At 41.0% G+C, this 21558-nt stretch overlaps 2 protein-coding genes across 4 annotated transcripts in view; one reads left to right on the forward strand and one right to left on the reverse strand.

Annotated features, from left to right (window-relative positions):
• ptar1 (protein prenyltransferase alpha subunit repeat containing 1) overlaps window positions 1-21558 on the forward strand; it is a 96098-nt gene that overhangs the window by 27034 nt on the left and 47506 nt on the right. For 2 of the 3 annotated variants that reach the window (XR_013293335.1, XM_077560308.1), the window contains exons 3-4: window positions 515-581; window positions 13598-13702. Coding sequence is in view for 2 of the 3 variants with exons in the window: in XM_077560308.1 (XP_077416434.1) it covers window positions 515-581; window positions 13598-13702 (172 nt within the window). In the remaining variant the exon portion in view is untranslated. The remainder of the gene's footprint in view (window positions 1-514; window positions 582-13597; window positions 13703-21558) is intronic. The other variant, XM_077560309.1, reaches the window with a different exon arrangement.
• Window positions 7100-7771, reverse strand: LOC144048685 (heat shock 70 kDa protein 1-like). Its single transcript, XM_077560912.1, is given in 1 exon segment — window positions 7100-7771. A coding segment is annotated over 1 exon segment (672 nt).

Consider the following 21558-nt stretch of genomic DNA (forward strand, 5'->3'; position numbering starts at 1 on the left):
GTTACTTGAAACATTTCATACATGTGTTGTCACTTAATCGTGTGTAAAAAGATGAGTAAATATTTTGTTGATATGAAAAGATAGTTTGTTAATTATAACAAGTAGTAGCAGAGAATATGGTAATCAATTGAACATGATAATGTGCTGCCGCTTTAGAATAAAGGATTGTTGCCTGCTGGGCACAAGTGATGTTAGCTGGGCGGGTAGGACATGGAACAGGAGAGTGGAGAATTATTAGTTCATCATGAGTTCATAAGTGCTTGTCATGTTTTCATCTTTTGCTAATGCATTTACAACTCATTAACTAACAATTTGCAAGTTATTTATTCCTAATTGTTCAAATATTAACAATTTATTAATTCAACATGTTTTCATGACTTCATCTTTAAACGAATAATGCATTACAAATGATTAACTAACCATCGTTATTGTAAAGTGTTACCAGGTTGGGAGACACTTATGGATAATGATCACAGATTATCTGCCATTAATGATAATGTTTGTTTTCCCTCAGCTTTAGTGGATATCACATCCACCCTCTTGCTGCTTAATCCTGACTTCACCACTGCATGGAATGTCAGGTACAGACACAAATACTTAATGGGAGCTGCCATCCTCGATGGTTCATTGTCTCAATATAAAACAGCATACAACATTCATGTGATTACTTCATTGTCATTAGGGATGTGCTGAAACAGAAAACCGAAAAATCAACATTAATTATAATTCTACAAAATAAATAAAAATGCTACAATCTAAAAAACTAAAAAAAAAACAAATAACCCTCGACTGGATGATTTTCTGTACTTAGCCAAATTTTCTCAGTACGAGTTCTCAGGTTTCTACCAAGTGATTCGCACGTTTTCATGGCAGAAAAAGTAAAGCTATAGGTTGCACAACATGCAGCCATTACTCCCATGGGCTCTCAAACTGTGTTTATTTTATAGAAAATGGGGCACTGATGTCATTCACTGGTGTTTGTGCATCAGTATATTTGTTTACAAGTTTGCCATTTATAGTGGAGAATAATCAGATTCTCCCACATCTAGCCCAGTTGAAAATAATTTAATTGTGGGATTGCTAAAAAGCATTCCCACATATGTTATTGGGATTCTTTATTCTTACTTATTATTGTGGGAATGCTGAACAGCATATGTTGTTTCTAACCTTTATTATTATTTCAGTCACTTTTTGTTTTCCACTCTTTTTTTGCCATGCAATAACTCCCACATAATACTTCCAAATGACACTGTTCAAATTTCAACTTGCTTAAAAAATTCACGCCTCTTCTGCAGTGTTCCCTCTAATTTTCCGTGTGTGTGTGCATTCACACAAACTTCTTGAGCGTTCCTTGGACTACGGTGAGAAACATACATATACTTGTACATGAATGGACTCACAATGCAACTTATTCACCCTAGCGAAAAGTGAAGCCACCGGTGGCCATTTTATGTTGCTACCCACTAAGCCTACCGAACTTGAAAATGTTGATTTTCCTGCAGCGTTTTCATGTTGTTCACTGTCTCTACGGGGAAAATGCCACCCTGTGGGGCATATAGTTGCACCAATAGGTCTGCAAGAAGCGCTACATGCGCATTTCATTGGTGAAAATGCATGTATACATTTTCTCTTATAAGCTACAGTCCCTGACAAAAGTCTTGTCGCTTATCCATTTTGTAGAAACACCAGCTTATAACCTGACTTTTAATTAACCCATTGGTTTTGGAAATGGCTCATATAAAAGCTGAAACCCTCCCAAATGATGTTTAATATACAAAAATAAATTTTCTTCACTGAAGAAATTTTGATAATTTAATGAACACAGAAAGGTCAGATTTTGGCAAGGCAAAAGTTTTGTCGCCTACAAAAAGTAATGTGAAAATGGAACAAATAATTTACTTCAAATACAAAAAAAAAGTTACGTAACATCAGAGAATGAAGTAGTGGTGCTGTGAGATCCATATCTAATATCTTGTATGACTTCCATGAGCTTGAAGGACTGCATCCATGCGGTTCGGCAATGATTCATACAATGTATTGATGCAGTAATCAGGAATAGCAAAGAAAGCAGTCTTACATGCCTCCCAGAGTTCATCAAGATTATTTGGTTTGGTCTTCCATGCATCCTCTTTCATTCTACCCCAGACATGTTCAATGATGTTCATGTCTGGCGACTGGGCTGGCCAGTCTTGACGCACCTTGATCTTCTTCGCCTTGAGGAACTTTGATGTAGAGATGGAAGTATGCGATGGAGCGCCATCCTGCTGCAAAATTTGACCCCTTTTATGGTTGGGAATGTAAGAGGTAGCCCATTCGTCTTGATATTTTAGGCTATTGATATTGCCTTCCAGCCTGCAAATCTCTCGCACGCCCCCATACTGGATGTAACCCCAGACCATGATTTTTCCGCCACCAAACTTAACTGTTTTCTGGGTGTATCTCGGATCCATGCGGGCTCCAGTAGGTCTGCTGCAATATTTGCGGTGGCTGTGATATAATTCAACCGAAGATTCATCATAGAAATCCACCTTCTGCCACTTTTCCAGCTTCCATCCTTTTAGCAGGCTGTGGGCCTTGGCAAATGCCACACCTTTTTTTAATTGCCTTTTGTTTAGTGCTGGTTTCTGGGCACTGATTCGACCTTGGAGGCCATTTCGAGACAGAATTCTACTAACTGTTCTGGTTGACACGGGGACTTGAGGTGACCAGGCCTGGTGGAAAAGGGGCTGGCCTTGGATTTTTGAGCAAACAAACGGTCCTCCCGAGCAGATGTCTTGCGGGGTCTGCCAGACCTGGGCTTGTCAAAAACATCTCCAGTCTCTTCAAATCTTTTTCTTATCCTTTGTACTTGACGCTGAGACACATTGAAGGTGTCAGCCACCTCAGCAGTGGATCTGGTCTTCAGCCTCTTGATAATCAACGCTTTTAGGCATGTTGTCCGTGGTCAAGTTGCAGTTGATGTGAAGGTCTGGTGTGCTGGGGTTCTTTTTATACACACCCACTAATTGATTGGTCAACAGGTGAGGCTGCAATCAAGGATTGGGTGCATCGTTTGACAAAACTTTTGTCTTGCCAAAATCTGACCTTTGTGTTCATTAAATGATCAAAATTTCTTCAGTGAAGAAAATTTATTTTTGTATATTAAACATCATTTGGGAGGGTTTTAGCTTTTATATGAGCCATTTCCAAAACCAATGGGTTAATTAAAAGTCAGGTTATAAGCTGGTGTTTCTACAAAATGGATAAGCGACAAGACTTTTGTCAGGGACTGTATATCTGTGAGTGCTACTCAAAGATTAGTCCTCATGTTGTCAGAACCATGAACAATGAAATTAAAGCAAAGCCCATCAGGACAAAATTGGCTATGAAATGTAAACCTGTTAGTCGATTTCCATTTATATAGGCCCTTGGAAAAATCAGACATGCACATGGTGGCCAAACCAGTATCACACATAATCAAAACCTGAGATCATAAATTACATCAGGTATGTATGTTGCAAAAAAATCAAACCACTTGTATATCAGATTTGTGACACGATTAGAATCAGCCCTAGTTTGTTACTTGTTTTTAATCACACAGGTTATTTTTAAGCATAATTGAGTCTCAAAACAATTTGTATAAACATGGGCCTGCATCGTCCACTCAATAATAATGGAAAACGTGTCATTTTTCTAAAACATGAAAATTTCTGAAACACGTGAAGAGCCTCATTTAAGGGGCTAGCAAACTACGACCATACGTAGCAATGGAGCGGTTTGCGTGTCGACACGCCTGCAGTCTCGGCAGTGCTGAGTGTGAGAGTTTGTGTAATCTATGTATGCTTCAAACTGCAGTAGAACAATTGAGTGTGCACCCAAATGGCTATTGAAACTAAGGAAAGTGGGAATGGTGTCCTGTTGTTCACGTGGTACGCCCCGCGTCACCATAGCCTTTTGTTGCCCATTCATTTAGGACGGAGGTGCTCCACGAATCCACGACACGACATGGGTGTTCCCTTTGCATTTATTTATTTATTTATGTCACATTTTCCTTTCCCACTCTGTTAACCATGTGCTAAATAAAGTTTTCAATTTATTTATAGGAAGATAATATAAAACAGTAAATACAGCTCAGGTTAGGATTTTTTTTTTAAATGCGCTGCAGACATTCGCATAATTAACGTTAAATATCAACTTTAACAAGTCCCACTTTCCACGCCCACTTCCATGCATACAACTTATCATCATTACCAGCTGGCTGATACTGCTTAGTGGCGCATTGTCCAGTAACCAGGCGGCCGTGGGTTCAAACCTCACCTCCAACTGTACATTGCAAATATATCCTTGGCCGTTATGCTAAGTGATACCAACTGACTATCATATCAGTAAATGCATTTTAATTTCAGGAAACTCATTTCGGCCGCTTGCATCCGGGATCTTGTTCTTTCGGTCACAACCCACAGCTCGTGGCCATAGGTGAGGGTAGGAACGTAGATCGACCGGTAAGTCGAGAGCTTCGCCTTCTTTTCCACACTCACCATCGCTCTGGACTGTTGACCCTAAATACTTAAACTCCTCCACCTTCTTGGTCTCTTCTCCCTGTAACCTCACTCTTCCACTTGGGTCCCTCCCATTCACACACAGATACTCCGTCTTGCTACGGCTAATCTTCATTCCCCTCCTATCCAGGGCAAACCTCCATACCTCTAGCTTCTCCTCCACCTCTTCCCTGATCACAATGTCATCTGCAAACATCATAGTCCATGGAGATTCCTGTCTTACCTCGTCTGTCATCCTGTCCATTACCATAGCGAACAAGAAGGGGCTCAGAGCTGATCCCTGATGTAGTCTTACCTCCACTTTGAACTCCTCAGTCACACCTACAGCACACCTCACCACTGTCTTGCAGTCCTCATACATGTCCTGCGCCGCTTGAACATACTTCTCTGCCACTCCAGACTTCCTCATACAAAACCACAGTTCCTCTCTGGGGCACCCTGTCATAAGCTTTCTCCAGATCTACAATGCAGCTCCTTCTGACCTTCTCTGTACTTCTCTATCAACGTCCTCAAAGCAAATACTGCATCTGTGGTACTCCTTTTTTTTTTTCTCCTCTTCATCGCATGAAACCATACTGCTGCTCACAAATGTTCCCCTCTGCCCTCAGTCTAGCTTAAACTATTCTTTCCCATAGCTTCATTGTGCGGTTCAGCAGCTTTCTTCCTCTGTAGTTGTCACTCTGTACGTCTCCCTTGTTCTTAAAAATGGGCACCAGCACACTTTTCCTCCATTCCTCAGGCATCTTCTCACTATCTAAGATCCTGTTGAACAACCCAGTCATAAATTCTACTGCTACCTCTCCTAGACACTTCCATACCTCCACAGGTCTATCATCAGGACCGAGTGCCTTTCCACTCTTCATCCTCTTCAATGCCCTTCTCACTTCATTCTTACTAATCTTTGCTACTTCCTGGTCCACAACAGTCACCTCTTTTACGCTTTGTTCTATCTCATTTTCCTCATTCATCAACTCTTCAAAGTACTCTTTCCATCTTCCCATCACACTACTGGTATCTGTCAACATACTTCCATCCCTATCCTTTATTTCCCTAACCTGTTGCACGTCCTTGCCATCTCTGCCTTGCTAACCTGTATAGATCAGTCTCTCCCTCCTTACTGTCTAACCTAGCATACAAGTCATCGTAAGCCCCTTGTTTGGCCTTTGTCACTTCTACTTTCACCTTCCACTGCATTTCCCTGTACCCCTGTCTACTTTCTTCAGTCCTCTGTGTCCCACTTATTCTTAGCTAATCTCCTTCTCTGGATCCTCTTCTGCACCTCCTCATTCCACCACCAAGTCTCCTCATCCCTTTTCCTTCCAGATGATACACCAAGGATTGTCCTACCTGTCTTCCTGATCATATCCTCCTCCGCATCATGTCAACCAGCTCTCTACCATTTCCTGTCATTGTTCCAACATTCAAAGTCCCTACTTGCTGTTCCTCTTCTCTTTCTTCCTACGAACACACCTTCCTCCATTCCTTCTTCGACTAGCAGTAGTCCAGTTTCCACCGGCACCCTGTAGGTCAACAGCACCGTTGGCGTTCATTGTTAACCCGGGACTCGACCGATCCAGTATGGAAGTCATATATTTGGTTTGGCCAAGGTTTTACGTCGGATGCCCTTCCTGACACAACCCTGTGTATTTATCTGGACTTGGGACCAGCAAAAGAAGACACTGGCTTGTGCCTCCTTGCGGCTACATTCTATGGCCGAGAAGATAATAAGTAAAAACACTGCTGACTTTTGGGAGGAGGTAAAGGGTCTTACCAAAAGCAGAATGAAGCCCTCATGTACTGTAGATGGTGTATCAGGGCCTGACAATATTGCTGATATGTGGAGGCAGCATTATTGTACCTTATTTAATTGTTAAAAATAATATTTATGTTCCTGATAATGTTGTGTGTCTTGATACAAAGGCAATTTATTCACATGAGGTGACTTGCACTGTAAATAAGTTAGCACATGGCAAAGCAAGTGGTTTGGATTACATCACTGCTGAGAACATTAAATATGCTTTCTTGCCATCTGCTTTAATGTCTTCTTAATTCAAGTTTTTTTTTTGCCAGATACAATGATTTCTGTCTTGCTAGTTCCGGTGATTAAGGATAAAGTAGGAAAAAGCTGTTATGATAACTACAGACCAATAGCCCTTGCCAGCTTCTTGTCTCAAGTTTTTGAGAACATCTTGCTGGACAGAATTGTAGAGATCATTGCCTCTACCGATAATCAATTTGCTTTTAAAGCTAAGCATGGCACAGATTTGGCCATATATTCATTAAAGGAAATAGTAAAAATGTATATATATAAGAATTCCTCAGTTTTAATGAGTTTCATTGATGCCTCAAAGGCTTTTTACTGTGTTAATAATTTTTATTGTTTGACAAAATTAGTAGTAGAGGTGTTCCTAAATGTATTTTGAGAATTCTGTCCTACTGGTATGCCAACCAGTCAATGCGTGTAAAATGTATCTCTGCCCCATTTTGGGTTAGAAATGGGTTCAGACAAGGTGGTATTCTCTCTCCAATTATTTTTAATTTGTATGTTAATGACCTCTCTATTAACCTGAACCCCTGTAACACTGGGTGTATGATTTTTGGTGAATCCTGTTATGTATGCCGCCATCAGCCACCGCCTGGTCTGGGTCGATGCTCTTATTTAGCTCCTTGCTGTTAGAGAAGTCTTGCAGCAGCTTCTTGATTCTGAGGATCCACATGGAGACAACCATGACAACGTCATGGATCTGACCCTTGTCCACACTGGCATTCTTCAAGGCTTTCACCACTGTCTCCAGAGGTTACCTTAACAGGTCGGAGCACAGCTCCTCAAAGCAAACTCTGGTGATTACGGTGAAGAAGTCGACGTCCTCAAAGAGGGAGTTGATCTCGATGTTGACTTGGGAGCTGAAGGACAGCCTCTTCTTTGCCTTCGTACAAGTGGCGCGAATCCTCAAGGCCATCTTGTTCTGTCTGATGTCCCATTTGTGATTCCTCTTGAAATCATCCACAAAGTGCTCCACCATGTGGCTGTCAAAGTCCTCTCCGCCCAGATGTATGTCTTCGGCGGTGGCTTTGTCCTAAAAAATGCCGCCCTCAACGACCAGTATGGACACGTTGAAGGTGCCGTCACCCACGTCAACGATGAGGACGTTGTGCTCCCCTGACTGGCTTTTGTCCAGACCATAGGCAATAATGGCTGCTGTAGGCTCGTTGCTGATTCTCAGGATATTCATTTCTGTGTTGCTGGGGTTCGAGGCCACCTGGTTCCTGGGGGCGTCATCGATGAGCCTCTCCGTGTCAGTAAATGCCATGTAGATGAGCATGGTCCTGTTGCCCTGGTCATTCGCAATGATCTCCACTTTGCCATGCTGGAAAACACCCAGGCGGGAGTATCTGGTGCTCAGATCGGTACCAATCGCCATCTAGATTGCAGTCTATGCCTCCTGGTTGACAGATGTTGCAATTAGTGATTTGTTGATGATTGCAGTATTCAACGTGGCCTCTCTTTTATGAGCTCTGGGTTGTCGCTACTGGTGAGTGTGGACCAAGGTTATTTTAGTTAACTAAAACTAATGAAAAAACAAATATTCAAAAAGCAATTCCTTTAAAGGCAAATCTTTCGATTTACCGGTCGATCTACGTTCCTGCCCTCACCTATGGTCACGAGCTGTGGGTGGACAAGCGGCTGAAATGAGTTTCCTCCGCAGGGTAGCCGGGCTCTCCCTTAGAGATAGGGTGAGAAGCTCGGTCTTCCGAGAGGGACTCAGCGTCGAGTCGCTGCTCCTCCACGTTGAGAGGAACCAGTTGAGGTGGCTCGGGCATCTGGTCCGGATGCCTCCTGGACGACTCCCTTGGGAGGTGTTCCGGGCATGTCCTACCGGCAGGAGGCCCCGGGGACGACCCAGGACACGCTGGAGAGACTATGTCTCTCGGCTGTCCTGGGAACGCCTTGGGGTCCCGTCGGATGAGCTGGCTGAAGTGGCTGGGGAGAGGGAAGTCTGGGCTTCCCTGCTAAAGCTGCTGCCCCCGCGACCCGACCCCGGATAAGCGGAAGAAGACGGACGGACGGACGGACGGACAATTCCTTTAACGAAATAAAATAAAAACTAAATGCTTTTTAAACAACGAAAACTAACTGAAACTACATTTCATGTTTATAAAATTAACTATAAATATAGTAAAAAATTCCTTCGTTTTAGTCTTTGGTAATTAATTTAATGCATGAGCTTTTGGGGATGATTTTAAATTTGATTTTAAGTAGATGAATTTAGATATTAACCGGAATAAGGACGTTTGAAAGTGTGTCACACAAAAGTCATCTAGCAGCAGCCAATAGAAAAGCACCTTCAGATGATGTTGCTCCCATGGTGTTTTATAAATATTGCGCACAAGTAATACACATAAAAAAACTAAAACTAATACTAAAACTAACTAAAACTAAAACTAAGCATTTATGAAATAACTAAAACTAATAAAAACTAACAGAACCACCTTGAAAACAAATTGAAACTAACTAAATTTAAAAACCAAAACTCAAAATTAACTAAAATTAAAAATTCCCAATTTATAATATCCCTGGTGTGGACCCCACAAAGTTGGTAGGCCACTCCAATTGATCTTTTGATTCCTTGATGTGAGCAATGGATATTCAATTGGCAGTAATTGTGTGATGTCTGCTCTTAGTTCCGCTGCCTCCTCTGAGTGATCCATTGATAACCCAGCCCGGCATACGTTCCTCCACCATTACTGATGACCACTTCCCATGGTTCCATTACTTTTGAGACTATAGCCGCGTTTCCACAGCAGGAACTTCGGGGAAAATTTACGTGGCCAGCCATGTATGTGCACATCTCCACTGCAGGAGTCTTCCCAACCGGGCCACATTTACAGGAACTTACGGGGACGAGCGGAGGTCCTACTCAAGGGTAGGTACTCCGCCGGCCCAATAAACTCCCGATCAAGCTTTCGTGCTGATTGGCTAAAAATTATTTTGTATAAAAAATTATCTTACCTTCATGCGCGATGATGATGCATTCTCGAAATAATCCTTTGCCTATTTTCGTTCCACTCTACTGTTAGCCTTTTCAAATTATTCATCTAGACGCCGTCTCCTCTCACTCAAACCATCCATCCACGGCAAGTACATTAAAAAAGAAAAAAACAGCAACCGCCACAAGTTTTTCTCTTTCCTTGTGATTTTAGTCGCGCGGTACTTGGGCGACGTCACGGGAGAATCATCGCAAGGCGTTTACGTGTCGATCGGAACTCGTGATGTCGCGAAATGGGTCGTACTCCGCAGTGGAGACACGGCCACAAGCGGGCTGGCTGAGAGGACGGTTCCTGTGAAAGTCCCTACCCGCTTCCCCATAACCGAACATTCTCCGTTGAAACGCGGCTGTTAGTTCCAATCAATAATTCCACATCAGCATCAAGACAGGGATTTCCACAGAGTTTAGGTGTGGCCACGCACTACTCACATCTTCCTGCCGTGGAATGTTGTCACGGGTGACAGGCATCTTGAGTTGTGTGTACACGTCAGGCAATTTCAATGTAGGTGCTGCAATTGAGTGCAGCAATCTCCAATCCTGAAATGATATTGCTGTCAACAAAGCTTTTCTTGGTTCATTGTTCTCAACAGAATTTGGGCATTTCTTTCTCTGAGTCGCTCGGAGCAGAAGGTGGCTGTGCTTCCAGGGTCTAAGAATGCATAGGTGGTTAATATTTTGCTCTCTTTGCTGGCCTTGATCTGCACAGGTACAATGAGAAAACTAATTTAAATCTCTCTTTTAAATATGCACATCATCAGCATTGCATCACGTGTAGTACAACATCAAAGCACAGGCACCTGAAGCTGGAGACAGCCGTGGCGACACTGCAGCTCATACATGACCTCATGCTCGTGATTACAAATGAAAGAATGGAGCTGTAAGAAGTTTGGGGACAGTAGCACGCCACAAAGGCATTACATTGACCACTCTGCGCACCAGTTGACAACCGAACACAGCCCCAGATAGTGTTGCATGGGATACCGGTACCAGTACCGTACCTCGATTTTTTTTTTTTTAAATTAGCACCGGTACTTCAAAAAAGCCTGAATATGCATTGGACTCAGGGTACTCTTCATCGTCCGATTGAACGTCCGCCTGTGCAGAAGTGCTCGGTTGTGCACCACGTTTTCCGGCGTTAGCATCGCTAGCCGGTGAGGCTTTACGACGTGGTCGAAGCCGCCACGTCAACGCTTCAACTTCGGTGTCAACCTCGGAGTCACCATCATCATCATCAATGTGCTCTTTAGCACTGGTCGATGCTTTTCGTCTTTGAAAAAAATGCTCAAGCGTGAGCTGCTTGCAACCGGTCGCCATTTTCGCTTCCTCAGCCATTCTCCCCTCAACACTCTAGCTCCACCTCACGTCTTCTACTACTAACTCCTACCCGATCTTGTCCAAAGAGAGTCATCGCTGCCATCTAGTGCCCATAAATAGTCATTATACTAACTCGATCTGCTTGATACTTTGAGCACAGCTGGCCAAGGCTTTCCTCCACCCATTTCCATTAAAAAACATAGTTAACATCTCTTAACGTTTTTGGCGGCACTCATTTGGATTTTACTAAATGTTATTAAATGTTTTTGGCGGTCAAAGAGTTATCATGTTTGAGTATACAGACTCATCTTTTTCTACTGTTATAAGGGGTAGAGTACACTTGACTAAAATTCTTGTCATTAAGTAATTTTTCTTCAGATTGAGACAAATATCTGCTTTTAATTTTAAGAGATGGTCTAAAACTATTCTTTTTGCCTGTGAGCGAGCACCACACACATTCCAGGAGACCAGAACTAATTTATGCATCCAAACAATATAAACTCAGTCCTGTGTATATATCTGTATAGGCTACTTGTTAATATTGGCATGTTATAGGATGCAATCAAAGTTGTTAGGTGGTTTATGTGATTTGTGTGAAATGAGAGTTGACGTGTAAGTGAATATAACTGAAAAAACAGGAAGGGAGGTGGATGTGAAGGAAATTGGCGGGGTATTAATCATGTAACAATACACCAGTAAATGGTAACCTAAGCGAGATTTGTGTGTGTGTGTGTGTGTGTGTGTGTGTATATATATATATATATATATATTAGATATATATGTATATTAGATATATATGTATATTAGATAGATTATTATTATTATATTTGTAATATAGCCTATACATAATAAGTATTTATATTTTAGGTTTTATAACCACATATATACGTATATAAAAATCAAACAAAGTTCAGTTCCACCAATGCCAATTAGAACAGCCAAGGAGAGTGGAGTTCCGGAATAGTTGGCCATCGATGTATAGCTTATCAATGACCATCGTAGTCCGTTTACCCACCTGCCTATTTTGTCTCATTATGGGAAACAGTACCTTTCGCCGCTCATTAATCTCTTTCGGTAATTGGTCATTCATCCCGAAAGAGGTCCCTTTAAGCTCCCGTCCTTTACTTTTAACAAATTATTTCTGTTTAAAATGCTCAAACTTAGTGATAATAGGACGGGGTTTGTTGCCCCTATAGACTCCAAGCCGATGTACACGGTAAAAAGAGATATTATTTACCGTCTCCTGAGTAATTTTGAACAATGTCACCATATTTTTTTTTTATCTCGGTCTCAGGATTGGCAGAGGTAGTCTTGGATATGCCTGAGAATATTAAATTCTCCCGCATGCTCCGGGATGGACATCCAGAACTGTTTCTTTTAGCGTTTTATTCTCCATTTTAATAGTCTCCAACTCAGCTGAAACAGCCATGAGTGAAGAGCGTAACTTGGAATTATCTCGTTGGAGGTCACTTACCTGTTGGCCAAACTCACCTTTAATTCCTTGACGTCCTCGCAGATGAGGCATAGGTCATCTAGTTTTTTGTTTATGGAGTCCAGCATACTGACCGAAACTTAGTAGCTAGATCATCCGTGTCCCTCGCTGAGTCATTTTTTTCTCTTCTTAGAAGGTTTTTCGTAGGAAGGATCCTCCATCGCGCAGCTGTAAAAGTATCCGTCGATGAAACGTTCGAGGTCTCCCCCGCTGGGTGGTATTCCAAATCTGCCGTATGTAAGAGAGAAGAGAAAAGCCAAGTTATACGGTGGTTAAATTCGGATTTGGTTTAGCATAATAGAGCTAGTTCTATCTTAGCAGCAGGGCGCCGCCATGTTGTTCAAATCGACCGCGTCCTAATCCTTTTAACTTTGACCCTGACCAAAACATGCCTGCAGTGCCCCTGCCAAGCAGTGGCCAAAAATATATTGCGTCGGAATTCAAGTAAGCACTACCATTAAAAGTGAATGGAGAAAAAGTTAAGGCCCGATGAGCTAAACTATTTGCAGCCTCCACAGGTATTCAGTATCAGTATTCGATTCCCACTTGGATCACTTTTTTTTTTTTTATTATTAAATTTCTGAAATAGTCATTGTTCAATAATTAAACATCCATTTTATAAATATCATTTGACATAAAAAAATGTTTTCTCTATAAATCCATATTTTCAGCTTTGCATTACACTCGATTACTCAATACAATTACATACAATATCAAAGATGATTCCATGTTCACAATAGTGCAGTGCTTAAAGCACATGACTGGGATGTGGAAGGTTGTGGGTTCAATTCCCGCTTGAAGCTCCTTACAGCGAATGCAGTTAAACTTTTCTTTTTTTGATTTATCATTCACACTACAATTAATAATCTATAATTTTCATATAATGTATCTTTCAATTTACATCATAAACATTCTGCATGCATGCACGCTGAATGCTATAGCTGAACGCTAAGATTAGATCTTAGCATTCAGCTATAGCATTCAGCGTTCAGCATTCCCACACAATTTTTGCAGAAATTGCATTTTGCCTAGTTTTTTTTTTTTTGTGGGCAAATTTCCATGATTGTGACTGTTATGCTTCAGTCCACCATAGTCATTATCATCAGGAGATCTAACAGGTCTACTTGCATGTTACTATATACAGCAATTGATTTTATGTGAAAGGTGTACTGTATGTTGTGTTTATTGTGATGTATGACTTATAGGAAGGAGTTGATTCAGTGTGGAGTTCTTACTGCAGAAAAGGACCTCTACCTAGGCAAGTTGGCACTCACTAAATTCCCCAAGAGCCCGGAGACGTGGATACATCGGTAAGACTATCATTTCTCATGTGACTACTACATATAATTATTCTAACATAGAACTAAGCAAAATACAGCATTCGGGACACATTTGTAGCTTTCACAGGCTCTGACTGGCCCGCCCAGTGTTCGTAAAATAAAAGTAAGATGTAAATATAGCATTGTAGCGATAAGCGGTCTCGGTGTTTGACGAGCAAAATTAAAAACAACACAACTCGAGTAGATGTATACTTCTCTCGGTCACCTGAAGGGGCACCACATATGTTTAATCAATTGGGAGAGGAAAACACACAACAAACCTCAGTAATCAGTCATAAAAATGAAGGAGCTACATTTACAATTCTGTGATTCATTTACTTAATTGAAAGATTAATAATTCACTCAGGCTCACACAGAAACCGGCTGGATTTGGTACATTTGAAAATAGTTTATTCATACAAATTCGATGCAGTGACTAAACTAGACCTAATCCAATGAAAAAAAATACAAAAAATTCAACAAATTAAGAGAAACATGAAACATAATTAACTCATTGACTACGTTTATATGCAGTCAATATTCGAGTTAAGGTCAGAATTCCAATCTCTGAAACAATCAAGGTAACACGTTTACATGCGTGGCCGAAAGAGTTACTCCCGTTTACATGCTCATTTGTGCTTGATTGAAATAATCCGTTCGACGCACGGACAATGTAATTACATAAATAACGTGATTTCCGCTTTTAACTTACTCTACGTTCTATAAAAGACATTATATTTATGTCATTTACCACGCTAAATAAAGTAGTCGGTTTCCTCCTCGCTTCAGAAGTATGGTTCTTTGCTGCAAGCGTCATGTTTGTTGACAACGACAACAGCGAAAAACATTGCCACGATCGATCGAGGTATTCCGAATGTGTTTATATGAGCAAGAATTCCGGTTATGAAAGGAGTAACCCAGGGGTCTTATTCGGGTTTTTAAATACCCAAATAAGAGCATATTCGGGTTATTGCGCGTGTTTACATGAACTTACAAAACCCGAATATTGCCAATATTTGGGTTTTGATTATTGCCTGCATGTAAACGTAGTCATTCACTCCCAGCAGTTTTCTCTGAAGCAACCCCCTTCGCTCCCGGCTGTTTTACTGGGTTCTGACTGATTTTTGCAAGGCCCACAGAATATTGTGTTTTATTGCTATAAAAAACATGGAACCTACCAAAATAAATATTACAGTTTAAGCTTTCATCAGGAAAAAAAAAAGTATATTTATTTGTTTCCGTTTTGCAGCAATTAGCATTAGAATATTGCTATTATTCACAAATCTGTTTAAAACACTGGGGAAAAGAGCCTTTTTGCAACATGGCCCTGGTTGATCTCTTATACTCTGCTCCCATCTGCTGGCTGTTTTTGTAATAATTACCATGGCTTTAAGCGTTCTCTTCAGTTCAGAGGCTGCATCAAAGCCTTCTGTATGCTCTAGCATAAAAATATGGCAATATTTAAAATATAACGTTTTTATATGTTTTTGGGAGCAAATGAGTTAAAATCAGACCCGGCTGCAGAAAGAAATTACGGGGGGGCATTCTATTTTTTGCAGGGGGCACACTTCTTCAACATAAATCTAATGTTCTTCAGGCTGAATAGTGGTGTTGTGACAACTGCAAAAGTGCTCAGAAAAATTTTCTGTCACTTAAAAGCGGCAGTTCATCATGCAATCCAAAATACAAACTAAAAACAATAGTGTAGTTCTGTGTGCATTTATTCAACTCAAAAGTTCATTAGCAACAAAGCCGGCGCCATTTCTGTTGACAACTATGTCTAAAGGAATATGACTCTGCGTCTGTGACCCAGCCCCTTTTACCTGCGAGTGGCGAGCAGTTGCCTTCCTTCGCTGGTTGGATTTAAGGCTGTACGATATGGACAAAATGTCATATCTTGTGGTTTTTGTCAAACATCTCTATTCTTTGGTCTTTGACTCAGCATGAGAGTTTCAGTGTTTTATGGCATCTGCATGCTGCAATTTTATTTATACTCATTTACTTCATTTCCCTATTTCTTGCTATTAATGCATTAATATTATTTTTATTTACTTCTATACTTACCTACTTATTATATTTTATTTTGTGTTATTTCATTTTACTTGCCTCTACTGAAAGACTGATAATGACACAAGAATAATATTATATGGGTTCAGTGAAAACTAACCAAAATATCAATCTAAAAAATAATGTTTAAAGTGCATTGTTTATTAGAACTTGGTCATCAACATTAACAAGCTTGCCAATAAAAAACAGAATTCAACTCACACTCTACTGCAATGTGATACATATTTTTATCCAGCAACATAAGCCTGTAAGCCTGGATCAAGGTTTGACGTTTGGTGGTTTCCTTTACAATACGTCGTTTTGCATCACTTTTTTTTAATCCACAAAAAGGCAGCGGGAGAGGCAGCTTGCTAAATGAATGACGTGAACGGTCATTCGGCCGGCGGGTGAGTGCGCGCCGGACTACCCCGGAAGTAGATTTGTGTGTCAAAGGACGTGTGTCTGACCGCCCCCATCCCGATTGTCATTGACTATCTTTACCTGTCAATCAAAGCCAAACTTGAAAGGAAGTAGAGAGAGAGAGACTCGGGCTGGAACTCAGAGCGGCGGGAAGACTCACATCTACCTGTTAGGTCAAGTGCTGGCAAGAGCCCGTGGGGTTCGGCTCACTTGCCACGGAGTGCAAGCTTGTCATCAACTTTCAGTCCAGAAAACTGAGCCACTCTCTGGTGCATCCATCCGCCTTAGGGCTGCTTGATTCTGGAAAAAAATAATCATCACGATTATTTTGGTAATAATTGAAATCACGATTATTTTTTTTGTTCAAAACAAGAAAATGTTTAAACATTTGAAAATATTAAGACATCCATCCATCCCTCCATTTTCTTAACAAATAAAATTATTTGAACTAATTATGTAAGTTCCTTTTGGAACAAACAGAATTTATAATAATATATATTATTATGTTAGCAAAAATTTCAAGTTGGGGCGCACCGTGTGCAGTATGGCTTGTGGGGTGCAAGCTAGTTTTGACAGGGGTGTGTGGTGAAAGAACTCGTGTAGGCTTGCCTCAAAACAACTCAAAAGTACAGTATTTTCACGACTATAAGGCGCACTTAAAAGTCTTAAATTTTCTCAAAAATCAATGGTTCGCCTAATAGTGAGGTGTGCCTTGTGTGTCAACCAAGGTCCAAAATCTGAGTGTGTGAGAGGACTTCATGAGTGTGTGAGAAGACTTCCTGCACACATATTAAATACAAGAAAGGCGGACTTGACTGCGGACAGACATGAGAGCGTGGAAGAGTCAATTTGCTAGCGAGTTCTCCAGGCCCTCCTCTCCCTCACCCCTGCCCCACCCCCACGTGTTCGCCCTGCCAATCATGACTTGTTGTGTTCAAACTTATGCCATGGTGCTAAAACATGCATGTTCATTGAGCATGTGTCCTCTTTTTTTCTTTTCTGCTTGTTTCAGAGCTTAACGAGCCACATACAAGTTAATTGTTTGATTGACAACTCCCTCCAAAACAGAGCAGACTGCTCGCGCAGGAAGTGAGGGAGATGGAACATACCAAATACAAAGGGGTGTCCGGGCTAAGCTACTACATACAATAGGGTATTGTTTCCTTATTTACTTTCTTTTTTTTAAATGCTTTATTGAACAACGTGCACTTACAGCAACAGGCATCGCAAAAATCACTTTGAAGTAGTGCAAGTCTACACAGTGTAGCTAAACAGATCACTCCACATATTAAAGACACCAGATTGTTATTTCCCATGCGTCACCTTTCCTTCCTTTATCTCCGTGACTCAAATGCGCACATCTCTCAGCCGCTGTGAAAAATAAAGTTCGGCAAATGAACGCAGAGCTTTCTATCAATCCGGGAGGCTGGCGAACACAGCTTTACCAAGACTGGGAGGCAGCACAGTGCAAGTTATGCCACAATTTGTAAATGGATCGCGAAAGCCAGCATCATTTTCGAGGACACGACAACGAGACTGACTGACAATGAGACGGCGTGTTTGATGGAGGACTTGCCCAGTTATTTGTTTCTGATACAGAAGATCAAAGGACTATGACTGATTTGTGGGTTAGGGTTGATCAAAAGCATCGTGAGGACATTGTCATATACTTCAAGTACAACTGAACTCACTGTTTACATTGTTACTTCAACCGCACTCAGTTTTGTTCCGTTCGCTGCCTTTTTAAAAACATGCGCTAGCACTAGCATATGTTTTAGCAAAATGGCATGCTACCATTTGTTTTGAGCTAGAGTATGTTTAACCATGCTCGCGCCCAATAGTGCTGTGCGGCTTATGTGTGTATTAAACACAGAAATAGCACCAGTAACTGTGACTGCGCCTTATAATACCTTATGGCCGTGAAAATATGGTAATATTATTAGGGCTGCAGCTATCGAATATTTTGGTTTTCGGATATACTTCTGAAAATTCTAGCGAATAATCGGTATAATAGAAATAAAAATATACCTGTATATACTTCCTTAGTAAAGAACAATTGTAAATACAGAAGACAAAAAACACATTTGCATGTAATAATTGACAACCAACTAGTTTTCATTTTTAGAAAATCAACTTTTTTTTCTTTATTTTTTTTATTTTTTACTTAAACTCTGCTTGTCAGCAAACTATTTTCCTCTGAAACAGTGAGATTTTAAACAAATCTCTCCCCATAGATTTTTGTCAATGGAACGTAAGTGACGTCAGACCCACATTAGCGATTTTGTCGGCCAAATAAATAGTACATTTGAGTAGGCTTGGTTTGATAATAAGTGATCAGTAAGAGCAGCAAATTTAGTCAGGCATCAAAGTATGCGCAGTCCATCAATCCATTTTCTGAACCGCTAATCCTCACGAAGGTTGCGGGTGCGCTGGAACCTACCCCAGCTGTCTACGGGCTGTAGTATTTACGCCTTTGAAAAGTAATCAGATTGCTGGAGCACTTTACCGCTGCTAGCTAGCGCGGCTAGCTTGCTGCTGTTAGCTAGCAGTCGCCGCTAAACGCTGGCAACAGGCGACGCACAATATAATATCAACATAATTATGTTTTAGCACTCTTAACTCTTTGACTGCCAAAAACGTTAAATAACGTTTAGTAAAATCCTACGAAGGAGCGCCAAAGACGTTAAAAGATGTTCACCAAGGTTTTTTTTTTTTTAACTGGTGGAGGAAAGCCTTGGCCTGCTGTGCTGAAAGTATCAAGCAGATCTAGTTAGTATGACGACTATTTTTGGCCCCTAGATGGCAGCGATGACTCTCTTTGGACAAGATCGAGTAGGCGTCAGTAGTAGAAGACATGCGAGGCGGAGCTAGAGTGTTGAGGGGACAATGGCTGAGAAAGTGAAAATGGCGACCGGTGGCAAGTAGCTCACGCTTGATCGTTTTTTTCAAAGAAGAGAAGCATCAACCAGTGCTAAAGAGCACATTGATGACGACGATGATGATGATGGTGACTCCGAGGTTGACGCCGAAGTTGGAAGCGTTGACGCGGCGGCTATGATCACGTCATAAAGCCTCACCGGCTAGCGATGCTAACGCCAGAAAACGCGGAGCACAACCGAGCACTTCTGCACAGGCGGACGTTCAATCGGACGACGAAGAGTACCCCGAGTCCAATGCATATTCATCGGAGGAGTGGGTACAGTCTGATCACGGAGAAGACACTGGTTATGGACTACGATGCCACCATGAATGGAGCGGATAAGATGGATCAGAACATCTCTTACCACCCGGTATAGGAACTGAAGGACATGAGGAAGCCAGATGTAACACCACCGTAATGTCACCGTATCATGATCCTGAGAGTAGACTTGATGGCAACATGGCCAAACACACACTGCAGTATATACTTGCTATTCCTCGGAAAAAAAAGCCATTAAGAAAGTGTAGCGTCTGCACGCGAAGGAGCAATCGCAGTGAAACTAATCTGTTGTGCAAATCCTGCTGCGTCCCCTTGCACGCAGGGGAGTGTTACACAAAAAGAAAAACTGTATTTGAAACATCCACACAATTGTAAATAGTACCACGGTTGCACACATTTGTAAATAGTTTGCCAAATTGTTTTGTCAAATTGTTACACTGTTGAATGTAAATAAACGTATTTTGCTATCAACTGGATCCCTCTAACAGGCTCGGCACAATAGATAAAAGTATGGCATTTCTTGTCACCACTAGGAGGCGCTACCTGTATAACCGAATATTATCATATAGATGTTGTCAGGCTGTGGCTATTAAGATGCATGAAAAGTTTGGGATTTTTTGGAGCTTGTACAGCGGAGTTATTAAGCATTTCCTCTTTTTTGATGAAGGACATATTAAAGGCAAAATTTGATGCCCCGCCCTCGTCATATAGTATTTCAAAAAGTCAAGATTTTTTTCCCCACTGGTTGTCCCAGGACTTGAGATGATACATGCCAAGTTAGAAGTAAATCAGAAGAAAACTGTTGGCAAAGAATAACCACAGTGAATGGGCCAAAATTGGACATTCAAAAATTCATAGCTCACTTCCTGTACATTTTAGGATATGGCTTCCACTGACTTTTTTGTGTGTCTCAGGGCGCTTCACGTGCCTGCCAATTTTCGTAGCCCTCGTTCAAACGTGCCAGGATTGATATATATTTTTCCACGCTAGGGGGCGCTATATGTTATATTTTTATGGCAACTTCATAATATCAAAATTTTCGCCGAGCCAGATGTGCAAAGTTTGGCGAGTTTTCGTAAATGTTTAGGTCCCCAAAAACAAGATTGTTTACGGAGAAGAAGAATTCTTACAAAAACAAAAGGGACCTCGCAGCGGTAGCTGCTCGGGCCCTAATATTTTTTTTTTATGAGGGAACACTTAAACCCGAACGTTCAAAATAATCAAATAGATTAAGTGCACAATACTCAAAGATTTATGAAAACTACTACCAACTTAACTTTTTTAAGTTGGTGTAACTTTGAATGCTTTTTGAGTAATTTGTACTAAAAAGTTTTGATTAAATGGAACTATACTAGTTTTATTTGTAGTTTTATTTTAGCCATATAGTTGACGTAAATGATAATTTGTTCTCAATTTCCTACCTGGTTTGAATAAATTAATAATAATTTATGTTAGATTATAAACGTATGCTCATAGCAGGCGGCATCGTGGCCAAATGGTCAACATGTCTGCCTCCTAGTTTAGAGGTTGTTAGATCGAATCCGGCCTTCCTGGCTGAAGGTTGAATGTTCTTTACGTTCCTGCGTAGGTTTACTCCAGTTTCCTCCCACATTCCGAAAAATATGCATGGTATGTTAATTGAACACTGAATTGTCCATGTGCCCTGCGATTGGCTGGCAACCAGTTCAGGGTGCACCCCGCCTACTTCCCGAAGACAGCTGGGATAGGCTCCAGTATTCCCAGGATTCTCAGAAAGCTTCTAAGTAACTAGGTATCAAAAAAATAATTTGGTGTAATCAAACCATTCAAGTTCTGCAAAACTTAAACTTTTGCGTTGATCAGCTCAAAAAAAGTGAGGCCACAACTCAAAAAAAGTGACGCCAAAACTCAAAAAAAGTGAGGCAACCGATTACCTCATTTTTTTTGGTTATGCTAATTTATTTGGGTTAATAGAGAAAAGATACAAGCTAATTGGTGAAGTCACGGTTAAAAAGTCAGGGCTCTTTGTACTCTGTATGTACTCTTGGCATTGGTGGAGCATGTATTTTATGTAGAAAAAGCTTTAGCATTAGCATTTTAAAATCCACAATGCACCTTTAAACCCACTTTACATCAAATTGTGGCGAATGTTGCCAGAGAACTCAAATGAGTTTCACACACCCACTTAGTCTATGAACTGAGA

The sequence above is a fragment of the Vanacampus margaritifer genome, chromosome 3 (genome assembly GCF_051991255.1).
Source record: "Vanacampus margaritifer isolate UIUO_Vmar chromosome 3, RoL_Vmar_1.0, whole genome shotgun sequence".
NCBI lineage: Eukaryota > Metazoa > Chordata > Actinopteri > Syngnathiformes > Syngnathidae > Vanacampus > Vanacampus margaritifer.